This window comes from Astyanax mexicanus, chromosome 8, assembly GCF_023375975.1.
Source record: "Astyanax mexicanus isolate ESR-SI-001 chromosome 8, AstMex3_surface, whole genome shotgun sequence".
In the NCBI taxonomy this organism is placed as follows: domain Eukaryota; kingdom Metazoa; phylum Chordata; class Actinopteri; order Characiformes; family Acestrorhamphidae; genus Astyanax; species Astyanax mexicanus.
The window spans coordinates 3396910-3410342 of record NC_064415.1 but is presented as its reverse complement, the minus strand read 5'-3'; the positions used below and the strand labels follow the sequence as shown (position 1 = coordinate 3410342).

The 13433-nt window shown below is 37.8% G+C and overlaps 1 protein-coding gene across 4 annotated transcripts in view; it reads left to right on the top strand.

Moving 5' to 3' along the window:
• Nucleotides 1–12289, top strand: part of LOC103026509 (NACHT, LRR and PYD domains-containing protein 3-like) — a 59155-nt gene extending 46866 nt beyond the window's left edge. For 3 of the 4 annotated variants that reach the window (XM_049483088.1, XM_049483089.1, XM_022686847.2), the window contains 4 exons: nt 5267–5437; nt 9779–9952; nt 10591–10764; nt 11921–12289. In XM_049483088.1, coding sequence (XP_049339045.1) covers nt 5267–5437; nt 9779–9952; nt 10591–10764; nt 11921–11927 — 526 coding nt within the window. In that variant the 3' untranslated portion in view covers nt 11928–12289. The remainder of the gene's footprint in view (nt 1–5266; nt 5438–9778; nt 9953–10590; nt 10765–11920) is intronic. The other variant, XM_049483092.1, reaches the window with a different exon arrangement.
• The last annotated feature ends 1144 nt before the right edge of the window (nt 12290–13433 follow it).

Sequence of the window (13433 nt, the reverse complement as noted above, 5' to 3'; positions counted from 1 at the left end):
CCCGAAGCAAAAAACTGTGCTTTTGTTTGTTTTTCTGTGTAAATAATCCGATCTGAACTCGCAATCATGCAAAAGTTCGCTATGGGAACAACTTACGACCGACAGACCCTGCTAGACCTGCAAAATCAACAAAAATCTGTACTTACATACGGTCTACGAGTGGAGCTACGCGCGCTAGGCCTGCTAAGATCCGCGGCGTTTCCTGAGCCTGCTAGCCGGAAGAGGTCTCTCCGCAAGCGTTGCGCGAGGAGCCGAAAGCGTGGTAAGAGAGCCGGAGTCCGCGCTAAGCTAATGGCTAACTCCAGCCGGCCAGCGGTTCCATCTCTCCTTCTCTCCAACGTTTGCTCCCTGCCGAACAAGATCGACTATCTCCGGCTCCAGCGGACATCAGAGACTGCTGTGTGTTCGTTTTCACGGAGACGTGGTTAACGGACTCCATCCCGGACTCCGCGATTGAGGTGAGTGGCATGCTAAGCTACCGCGCGGACCGCGACGCCGGCCTCTCGGGCAAAGTACGTGGAGGTGGGGTGTGTGTTTACATCAACACAGCATGGTGTAACAACGCTGCCAGAGAGCTTAGCAGCGTGTACATAATAGCAGTGTATGTAGCACCCAGTGCTAATGCTAATGCTAACGGTGCTAATGCTAATGCTCTGCAAGAACTGTACACTGTTATCTCCAAACTCCAGAACTCACACCCCGACGGACTGTTTATTGTTGCTGGTGATTTCAATCACAGTAATCTGAAGGCTCTGCTGCCCAGCTTTCACCAACATGTGGATTTTCCAACCCGTGGAGCTAACCTGCTCGATTGTGTGTATACTAACATTCCCGGTTCGTACAGAGCAGAGCCCCGCCCCCACTACGGCTACTCTGATCATATCACTGTCATGCTCATCCCAGCATACAGACAGCTCATCAGACGTGCCAAATCAGAGAAGAAGCAAGTTACAACCTGGCCTCCAGGAGCCATCTCTGCTCTTCAGGACTGTTTTGAGCACACTGACTGGGACATGTTCAGAGAAGCTGCTACCTCTGATGACTCCATCAGCCTGGAGAAGTACACAGACACAGACTGCATTGAGGATGTTACTGTCTCCAAAACCATCACATCCCGCCCCAACCAGAAGCCGTGGATGACTGCAGAGGTGCGTGTGCTGCTGAGATCCCGAGACAAGGCCTTTAAGTCAGGGGACAGGGCTGGCCTCCGAACAGCTAGAGCCAAGCTCTCCCGGGGGATCAGAGAGGCAAAGCGCACCTACGCAAAGAAAATCCACGCCCACTTCCAGGACACTACTGACACTCGGCGCATGTGGCAGGGCATCCAGACCATCACCAACTACAAGTCACCCCCCCTGCTTGTAACAGTGATGCCTCCCTTCCAGATGCACTGAACTCCTTCTACGCAAGGTTCGAAGCACAGAACTACACGACAGCAAGGAAGACTACACCTCCTCCAAACGATCAGGTACTTTGCCTGTCCTCAGCTGATGTGCGGAAAACTCTACTCAGAGTCAACCCACGGAAAGCCCCAGGACCAGACAGCATACCTGGCAGAGTGCTCAGAGGATGTGCAGAACAACTCACGGATGTTCTCACGGACATTTTCAACATTTCTCTGAGTACTGCAATCGTGCCGACGTGCTTCAAGAGTGCTCAAGTGTCCTGCCTTAATGACTACCGTCCCATTGCACTTACTCCCATCATCATGAAGTGCTTTGAGAAGCTGGTCATGAGGCACATCAAAAACCACTGCAGTTTGCGTATCATCCAAACAGATCAACAGACGATGCCATCTCTACTGCTCTCCACCTGGCTCTCACCCACCTGGACAACAAAGACTGCTATGTTCGAATGCTGTTCATTGACTTCAGTTCAGCATTCAACACCATCATCCCTCAGCATCTGATCGGAAAACTGAGCTTGCTGGGCCTGAACTCCTCCCTCTGGGTTTTAGACTTCCTGACTGAGAGTCCACAATCAGTCAGGATTGGAAACAACACCTCCAGCACCACCATACTGAGCACCGGCGCCCCCCAGGGCTGTGTGCTCAGCCCACTGCTGTTCACTCTGCTGACTCAAAAGTACAGCTCAAACCACATCAAGTTCGCTGATGCCGAACCGGCAGAAGGTACAGGAGCATTCGAGCCTCCACTACTAGACTCTGCAACAGCTTCATCCACCAGGCAGTCAGACTTCTCAACGCACAGAGACAGAACTGAACCCCCACCCCACCCACCACTCACCCAACACACTCACACAAAACTAAACTGTACACCCCCCCCCCCCCCTTTACACTCACAAAGAACTGAACTTCACCCCCACACACACCCAGTCAGCACACAGAAGCTGACATGACTTTATTTGCTGCACTCTTAAAAACTATAAACTCTACCTCAGTAACTGCTGTGATTATATATGTTCTATATGTTACAGTATGTCACACATCTCTGCACCTTATCCCCACTATACACTTTATTATACCGTATCGGTACTGCACTGTCCTGTCTTTAAATTGTCTCGTCTTTTGTATTTATTGTATTTATTGTTATTTAGTGTTATAATTTTATAATTTTATGTTGCACTGTCGTCACTCCTGCACTTTATGTTGTCTATTGCTTGTGGTTCTATGTTGCACCATGGTTCCGGAGGAACGTAATTTCATCACACTGTGTACCTGTACTCAGATGTAATGACAATAAAAGCCTTGACCAATATAAGACTTTATTAAACACATTTTTGAAGGATGCAAAACATTATATGATTATAATTATCAACAAAACCTTAGACAATATAAAATCAACATATTTCTATCAGTTTCACTGATCCCTCAGTACATTTATGTACTGAGTAACGGTACTGAAGATGGACCCCTGAGTACCATCTTAGTGATTTAAGCAGTGACACCTTACATTTTATTTCTGAGAGTTACATTAGCTACAGTAAAAACTATATTCTAACAATAAAAAAATTATATGTACTAATTAATTAAGTGTATTTCATCATTAGCACTTAATGAGAAAAATCAATACTCCAGAACATCCGGAACAACTCAACTTAGTGATGGCTTAGAATTTGTATTGCTGTTCTCAAAATATGAAAGAAATTATGTAAATAGCATAGGGGTGACAAAAAACAAGACAAAATATTATTATTACAAAAACAGTGGCACGTAGCTTCAAGTATTTAAAATACATAACACTGTGTTAAGAAAAAAATACATAAAATAAGAGGATAGCTCAACACTTTCAGTATCAAAACCTGCAGTGCTGAAATATTCTACTGAAATAACTAGCACATATTTTTATATTTGAGTACTTGTATGTCCTTTGTTTTATTCTGTGTATTTAGCTCTGTGTATTGCTGTATATTTAGTGTATTGTTCTATTTTATTTAGTATATTTAGGGCTGTATATTAATGTAAACGTAAAGATTTAGTATCTAAGCCTCCCCTTAAGCATTTCAATGCTCATATGTCCTGACATGTTGTGGAAATGATAAATAAACACTGAAACCTGAATCTTGATGTACTAAAAACTGCACCATTCATGTTAATCATTTAAAAAAACATTTTAAAAAGGCAAATTAATTTCCCTTACTCATAGTTAAGAATCCTCCTTATGATCAAATCATTTTTTGAAATAAAGGTGCTCTTCCTCACTTTCCTCACTGCTTTCATCAGAGGAGCTGCAGTCTTCTGTAGTCCCCAGCTCAAGGCTCTCATTTCTTTTGTTCAAACAGGAAATATAGTGATTTCCTATTCATAGTAAATTTAAACTACCCCCCCAACCAATGAAATATGTAATATTTTACAACCCATGTATCTGTAATGCTGTACTTAATGCTGACATACACAGATTAAATCAATCAGTTAATTATTAATAAATGAATTACACAAAACAAAATCAACTTCTTCTACACAATCTACGTAAGGAACATAAATATAAAGTAGGTGTAAATTTCTACTTTTATTTGAGGTAGGAATATACTTGCTGTTAACTATGTGTTTGCATGTGTACAATGTCTGCCTTGTGTTTCCAGTGTCTGTTTGGTTTTGCACGTCCACAAAAATTAACACTTAAACACTTTTGACACGTTGGGTGATCAAAAAACTACAGTCTGTAAATCTAGTATATCTACATTTTGATGTCAGTAATATATGTACTTGTGATTTGATTCTTTTTAAGTTGTTTTTACTGAAATATTTCAGTTTTATGTAAATTAATGAGACCCTTTTCAAAATTGTAACCATTAATATTATTAATGAGCAACAGTTAATATATTAATAACGAGAGCGAGCCATTACAATATAAGACTTTTATTAACTTTTACATTTTTAATGTAATGTTTTGACGAAGGGAGGAAAATGCACTCTTAAAGATGTTCAGCTTCACTCACTTTAATCTACTGAATAATCTAAATAATCTTATAACATCCGTACATGAACTTTTCTACACAATAGAGACGCATTATATATTGGATACAGAAACTTGAAGCTCTACTGGAATAACGCATAATTATCTCAAAATATACTTACTACACATCCTCCATAAGAGGATATAGACCATGCTGTCACATCTATACTCAAACTACTGTGAGTAATATGAAGAATACTTTCAGTATCACAACCTGCAGAAATCTGCTGCAGAATACGTTAAAATGTCTCAGAGTCAAAAACACCACATTTACTTTCAGTATCACAACATTTACCTTTAGGATCTCAGTGAGATGCACCTGAAATTTCAGTGTTTTTGGGGTATTTGAAATGCTTCAGTTTTAGGTAAATTTCTAAGACTTTTTTTTAAGTAAGTTATCATTCTGATTATTAATAAGAAACAGTTCATATATTATTGACAAATATATATATATATATATATATATATATATATATATATTCAGTATTTTTTCTGAGAGATTTACATACGTGAAGAAGAAAAAAACAGCTGAATATAAATCTAAATACATAGATGCAGCACTGTGTGTAAAAATGTTCTATTAAACATGTTCAGCTTCCCTCACTTTACTCCACAGACAAATCTTATAATATTCGTATTTTAACTGTTGGAAACAATAAAGACACATTACATTATATATATATATATATATATACATATATGAACAACTTTAATAAAGAAACAGAAATGTGAAGCTCTACTCGAATAAATTGTCGCGCAAATATACTTCATACACATCCTCCATAAGATAAGTGTGTGTGTGTGTGTGTTTAATTATCAGTGTTTCTAATGGATTATCATTTCTCTCTCAGGTTGTGGGATTGTAATCTATCAGAGAAAAGCTGTGCAGCTCTGGCCTCAGCTCTCATCTCAAACTCAACTCTGAGAGAACTGATCCTGAGTTATAATAAACTGCAGGATTCAGGAGTGAAGCTGCTCTCTGCTGGACTGAAGAATCCACACTGTAAACTGGAGAAACTGCAGTAAGATCACCACACACGCACAAGCACACATGCACACACAGAGACACAGACACGCAATATATTTTTTTATTTATTATTTTTGTTTTAAGAATATAACAAACTTAAAAAAGAAAATATATCGACAGCAACAGTCTCATAATCTAAATTGTTAGTTCTAATTACTAGATTTAGATAATCTTCATTTATCTGTAGGTGTTTTGGCTTTGAAAAGACAGATGTTGAAAACAGTTGCCATTTGGAAAAAATAGAAAACTAATCACAGAAGTGGTTTGAGAGTCTGTCTGCTATAGTCCTATTGCTGCCAGTGTAACAGCACAACAACCCACTTAGCAAACTTCACCAGAATCATTTATAGAGAAAGATCCTTATGACGAGAAAATCCTCTGTACACTGCGACTGAAAATCACACTCTACATTTCTCCAAATGATGTAGTTTTTATTTAATATAATGATATGATTAAGCTTTTAATCTCAGTAAAATGTGCACTGGTGGTTTTAGTGGTTTTGTTCTGTTTTTGCTAGAATGCTTCAGTAAAATAGATAAATAGGGCTGCAGCTATCGATTATTTTAGTAATCGAGTATTCTACTGAAAAATCTATTCGATTAATCGAGTAATTGGATAAAACATATTTGTTTGCTTAAAAAGTAATTAAAAATACACAAGAGAAAACAAGACATTTCACTTAGTAATGAATGATCAATTGATTTCCTTTTTTAGATAAGTTATATTTTTAAATTCAAAATATACATTTCCAAACTGCAAACACAAATAGAAATAAATAACGGAATAATAATAATTTAATAATTTGTACTTTAATAAATAATTTTATTTTATTATTTACTTAAATTATTTTCAACAAGGATTTCTTTTAAGGATCAAAACTTTAGGGAATTAATCAATAAGGCATAAACATTTGCATTATGTTGTGCATCTTAGCTTCTGAACAACAGAGATGTTGCCAGTTCATCATGTATTTGTTTATAAACTCCTCAGCGCTGTGTTAACTTACATAAAGTCTGTATTAAGTCCAGAATTGTCTGTTTTTATGAACTAACCACACATTAGACAGTATTAATAAAATGCTGCATTATTTTTGCACTTTTTCCTCGTAAGTTGTCGCTTTTTCCCTGTGCTGCTTTAAAATACCCTCTTCTAAACTAAAAACCTTCGCCGCCTCCTCCTCCTTCTTCCTGTGTGCGGGTGACGTAACGCTAAGCGTGTTGTCACATTAAAAGTGCAAATTACCCCGCGCTGAGTTTTTTAATTAAATAAATGATCTGAAAATTACTCAAACAATTTTTTAAATCGAGTAACTCGAATTACTCCCCTATAGATAAATAAGACCTGTTTTCCTTTACATTATAAATAACATTATTTACAAGAATTACTTCATTAAACACATTTTTGAATGATTAGAACATTAAGAGCTACATTAGCTATGGTAAAAAAAACTATTTTGGAACCATGAAAAAAAAGAAACAACTAAATGTATTCCATCATGAGCACTGTATGGAAAAAAACAATACTTAAGAAAATCCATAACCACTTAGATAGGGATACATTTTCTATTGTTTTTCTATTTTCTTGAAATATGAAATAAGGTAAATAGACTAGATATTACAAAAACAAAATGAAATAAAGGTGCTCTTCCTCGCTGTCCTCACTGCTTTCATCAGAGGAGCTGCAGTCTTATGCACTCTCCAGCGCAAGGCTCTCGTTTCTTTTGTTCAAACAGGAAATTTTCTTTCTTATTTATAGTCATTTTGACCCCACCCACACCCATGACATATGTAATGTTTTACAACCCATGTAACTGTAATGATGTACTTAATTATTTACATTAAAAATAAACTTTTTGATGCAACCTCAATGTTCCTAACCAGATATTTAGATTTTCTCTAAAGTGATCAGAATACTGTTTTGACCCAGTTTTTATTTTACAGGGAAAACTCCCAACTAATCAAAATCATGTCTAGGGATTAAGGAGGCAACAACATAACAGAAAGACCACACAGACCAGGCTGAGAGATATTTAAAAAAATTATGTATTAAGATTGAAAGCAACCACTTAAATACACACAAAAAAAAAACTTCACAATGACTTCAGGGTGAGCTTAATGCCAAAATAACAAACAAAACAAATCTTAACCCAGCCCCAGCTACCTTACCTGGAAACGAAAAAAGACTCAGAAAAGTAAAATAAAAAAGACACAGAAAATAACTTTACCTACAGAAACAGGAGAAAAAAGATAACAAAATAAATGGCACCCATCCCTACATGTGTGAAGGTTAGTGTAAAGTACAAATACTACCAGAACTAGTTTAAGTAAGGCTTTTACAGAAAGTAGGCCCAGTCTGTAGGCCTATAGCTCAGAATAGTACAAAGAGTATTCACAAACAAAGAAATTCAGTCTGCCATGGACCACATGGTGATGGGGAAAACCATGAGCCACTTGCTCTGTGTGAATGTCTGATATATAGAAGACATCATCCAAATGGCAGTCAATCCACAGGCCTATGTGAGGTCAGCTGACCTGCCCCTTCAGATCACCTGACTGCATGGGAGTTACCTGAAAAACATCAGAGTATAAAATCAGCACATACATTACACATTTACGACGTAACAATACAGAGTGATCTCCCCAACTGCCTCACTTCCTACCGACTCCTCAGCCGACACTGGCCTTTACTGGGCCTTAGCCCAGCCCCAACTCTCACCACAGACTCTAACTAACTCACTAACAGCACAGACAAAAATAGTCTTTAGACAGGGGGAGGAGTAGGACATATGTGTGACAGAATGTGTGACTCACAAATCAGTACATAAACAGGAGTCCTTCCCAGTTAGAATTTGCTGTTAACTATGTGTTTGCGTGTGCATGATATCTGCCTTGTGTTTCTTGCGTCTGTTTGGTGCATTGTGGTTTTGCACGTCCACAAAAATGAACACTTTTGGATGTGTAGTGTAATGGCTGGGCCGGTGGGTGAATGCTCCATGGGGGGAGAGACGCTAGTGGGAGGATAGTTACTTGTCCTGTCCTCCATTGGGAAAAACACAGATGGGTAATGGAGAACATTTATTGGGCTGCTGAGCACCCACAGTTCATCCCTCACAATCCAGGATAAAACAGCAGGCAGGACATACAGGCTACAACTTAGAGCTAACCACCGTGTGCCCATATCAGTTCATATCTCAACACTCTCTCCACATGTACAAGTATTAATATTCTAGTGTGCACGTGTCTCATCTAAGGCACTAAAAGTGATCGTACCAACACAAAAACACACTCAGTAAACTATTTTATTTTTATTTTTTTATTTTTTGCAAATACTACGTTCATTGTTTTTTATCAGTGTTTCTAATGGTTTTCAAGTCAAGTAGTTTTATTGTCAATACTGCATATGTACAGGACATACAGAGAATTGAAATTACGTTACTCTCCTTCCCAATTTTACAGCAGGTACAGATAATAGATATAATAAAAGAAAGAATGTGAGACACTATGGGTACAATACAGCAGGGACACAAATAGACATACATGAGACAGAAACAAGGTGCAGTAGTGGTGGGGGAGAAATAGATAAATAAATATAAGTAAAAAGAAATAAGATATATAATATAAAAGAGTGGGAGACACTATATGTACAAAACAACAAGACACAATAAACATAAGTAAGACGAAAGACAATAGTGCAATATTGATGGTGATTGAGATGGAATGACAGTATAAATAGAACCCGTATAACAGTAGTGCAAATATGGTATATAGCTTAAGGCTGGTAAAGTGAATGAGTGCGTAAAGTACTTAAAGTTCACAGTTTTTGGGGAATGAATGTGTGTATTGACAGTGCAAGTATAGCAGTAGTGCAGGTATTGGGTGTGTACTGCAAGTCCAATTGGAAAGGTTCCAGTACTTTGTGTATTGTAGTACAGAGTTTCAGTACTGTATTGGTGGGGGGGTGGGGGGTCAGGATGCTGAGTGAGTGTGTGCTGGGGGCAGGATTGGGATGGGGGGTAGAGCAGGGAGAGAGTTCAGCATCCTCACAGCCTGATGGATGGGGCTGTCTCGCAGTCTGCTGGTCCCTGCCCCGAGACTCCGCAGTCTCCTCCCTGATGGCAGCAGGCTGAAGAAGCTGTGTAGTGGGTGGGAGGGATCTCCTGCCAGACAGAGGGCTTTTCGTGTGAGGCGGGAGCTGTACAAGTCCTGAAGGGAGGGGAGAGAGGTGCCAACGATCTTCTCAGCTACTCTCACGATGCGCTGGAGGGTCCTATGGCAGGATGCTGTGCAGGCCCCGTACCACACATTGAAACAGCTGGTCATTATCATTTCTCTCCTAGGCTGGCTGGGTGTAATCTGTCAGAGGAAAGCTGTGCAGCTCTGGCCTCAGCTCTCAGCTCAAACTCCTCAACTCTGAGAGATCTGAACCTGAGTAATAATGAACTGCAGGATTCAGGAGTGAAGCTGCTCTCTGCTGGACTGAAGAATCCACACTATAAACTGGAGAAACTGAAGTAAGATCATCAACACTCACATGTTGACATGTTGCACTTCATCGATTTTAATATCTGATCTATAGATCATGATCTCACTGAATGTAGAGACACATGGTTCCCAGACCAGGAAAATAAAGAAAATTTAACTTGCTGAACGTAGCTGATCATAAATCCCCTTTCAGTAAAATCCTGTTGATTTTAATGTTTTTAGTTCCATGGTAGCGATCATGAGTTTGAACGCAGCATTTTCTGTAACACTATAGGAGCGAATGTTCTTGTAAAGAAAGTAACAGAGAGCTTTATTTATTGTCTTTAACTTGATAGAAGTTTGGAGTAGTGAAGAAGCTGCTAATACTACTATTACCTGTTACACACGATAGACACACACACACACACTACACTTTTTTTGACAGTAAACCACTGATCATCACACACACACAAACACGCTACACTCACACACATACACTTTACTCACACACACAATAGTGGATTATATTAATTATTGCGTGCATTGAGTTGTGACCATTGCATCATCTTTTCATTTCAACTCAGATCTTTGTTCTTGTGTCTGATTTTAATCCGATGTTCTGTACACTTCTAGTGTGAGAATATAACTGTTCACTCATCTGTTGTATTTTCTCTCCTTATCTCTGCAGGTTGAATAACTGCAGTATTACAAAAGAAGGCTGTGCTGCTTTAGCTTCAGCTCTGAAATCAAACCCCTCACACCTGAGAGAGCTGGATCTGAGTTACAATAATCCAGGAGAGTCAGGAAAGAAGCTGCTCTCTGATCTACAGAAGGATCCACACTTTAAACTGGAGAAACTACGGTGAGTTACTGAATTACACACACACACACACACACACAGAGTTTATGGTCATCTACAGTGTTTTAGATTTCGGCTCTTGTCCAGTGCAGCCTGCAAACTCTTATAAATACAGCCTGTTGTTGAGAGAGTGATCTAGAGATCTACATGAGGAGTGAAAAATATATTTAATACAGATTGGGTGAGGTTGTATTGTTTTGGGGAATTCAGTAAAGTGTACAGATATGGCTTTGTTTCTCCTTGTGTGTGTGTGTCTTATAAATAATAATGAGTCCTGTTTATGTAAATATTGTGTTTAGTAGATTAGTAGAATATTGAGTTTGGCTTTGATCAGACAGAACGAGGATTTAGGAGTTATAACAGAGTCCATGGTGGGGTCCTGTTGCTAAGCTATCATAGCTTGTATCTGGGAGTCTTGGTTAAATGACAGTCTGGCCAAGAACTTCCTGTTAGAAAGGAAGGAGGCGATTGTCCAACATGCAGAAGAAACAAGATCAGACTGATGTTTTAGTGACGTTTAGGGTGAAAACAGGCCTGTGTGAAGCAGAGTGGTTTATGGTGGATCACAGTCACTGGGAATGTTTTATCAGCTTCAGTCGAACCTGTTTAACGTTTAAACACAGGATGAACTTCATAGCCTTTTCTCAGTCCAGTGAGAATATCTTACTCTCTAAAACTCAATATTGACTCTGTGTAGAGAAGGCAGCCTCTACATGAATAACCCTTCAGCTTAATAAACAAATTATATCATTTTAATACAGTTTTATTAAATACTTAATTTAACATATAGCAGATATTAACGTTTAATTTATATAATTTATTTGAAATTAATTATAGTATAGTGTTTCATACACATTTCAGACTGTTTTTATTGTGGATATCAGATTTATTGTTCCTTTAGATTTTTGACTACAAAATGACACAAAATGTGCCCATCCTTACAGTGTGTGTGGGGTGTAAAGTGTTTGGTATGTGAGTGTGTGGTTTTATAGGTTTAATCTGTAGTTAATTTGATGAAGCTGTTCTGAAACACCTTGTGTGTGGAACTGTGCTCAGTGTGTTTCAGTCAGACAGAGAATAAGAGCTTTAGATTTAGATGATTTAGGTCACAAATGTGTGTTCATGTCTGATCATTTTGTCCTGATATCTGTTTTTGCAGCATCTGACCACAGGACTGTCCTGCTCTTATCGACCACTAGAGGCACTCTAACAGTAACTCCTGTGCATCTTCCTGTTCCCTAACAGTCATCAGTATGAAGTTTCAGGGGCTATTAAACTGCTTTTATCATATTTATCACAGTTAAACAGCCAGTTCACACCATGTCAGCATTTCTTCATCAGCACTTCATTCAGAACTTCTGTGCCGTTAGTGGATGTTTGTCTTTTTACACTAAACCAAATGACTGAAGTAAAGCAAGTTAGTTTTATATTGTCCACAAAGAAAACCTACAGAGTTACTGAGAGTTTATTCAGTTTATTCAGGGCAAATCTGTCCTTTAATTATAAGATACAAGAAATTAAAGAAGAAAATATTAAAGAGATTGTAAACATATATTTTAAAATGAATGTATTCTAAAGTGTACTATATAAATTATTTAATAAATTGTAATGTTTATTCAAGTGTTATGTTTTTATTTTATTATCTGCATGAAACTCTAATGGTACTTTAACATCTTGTTTGGTCTGATCAAAAATAACAGGTGTAAAACTTACTGTAAACCACAATCCAGACCAAAGGACCAAAACCTGATCCTACCAGAAGAGGTGATCTTGGTCCAGATTGGATAAACCATGATCCAGTTCATTTGCAGTGTGAAAACACTTGTTTTGATTTTTTTTATTCAGACTTTTGGACCAGTTGGAGGAAGTTTTGGCAGAATATCATCAGAAATTACACAATATTTTAACCCTTATTTATAAACAGAAATAAAAGGAATCTGAGGAGAATCTGTTACTTGTGCTTTGGGACATACCTGTCAATAAGAAAATCTCAACTAATAATTCTCACACCTGAACTTTCTTACAATATTAATAATCATATAAAATCATTAATGAAGATTTTATACTCTCTCTAGTTTAAGTTTGACAAGTCTAAAGTAAAAGTTTTATTGGGGGTTAAAGACTGGTACACACTAAAAACAGAGGTATGATATAAATACTTTTTTGTACTTAAAGGCACACAGGGTCAGATATCTTTACTTTATCTTTAAAATCTTTACTAACAGCAGAAAGAACAGATTTGTACCATTTAAAAAGCCAACAGCTGCATTCAGTATTCTGTATCACTGTACCAATAAACAATATATATATATATATATTTGAATTATTCAATTTTAATTTAAAAAAAGCCAGACAGTTTTGGCTCATCAAGTTCTTGTCACATATTCATGTTTATAAACTTTATAATCTTTACTGGTTCAACAAAAAAATGGGTACAAAAAATAACTCTGTTGTACCTATATGTGCTACAGCCCCAACAACTAGCTTTATACTTATTTAAGTACAAATCTGTACTTATTTCCTTAGTGTGTATCTGTTTCCCCTCCACAGTATGAACTGCCTTCAACTCACTGTAGAAAACAGCTATAGCTTCTGTAGATTTTAATTTATTAAATGAATTTCATTCATCTTCTGATTTCTAATGAATTAAAACAAGATCATTAGAACTGAAA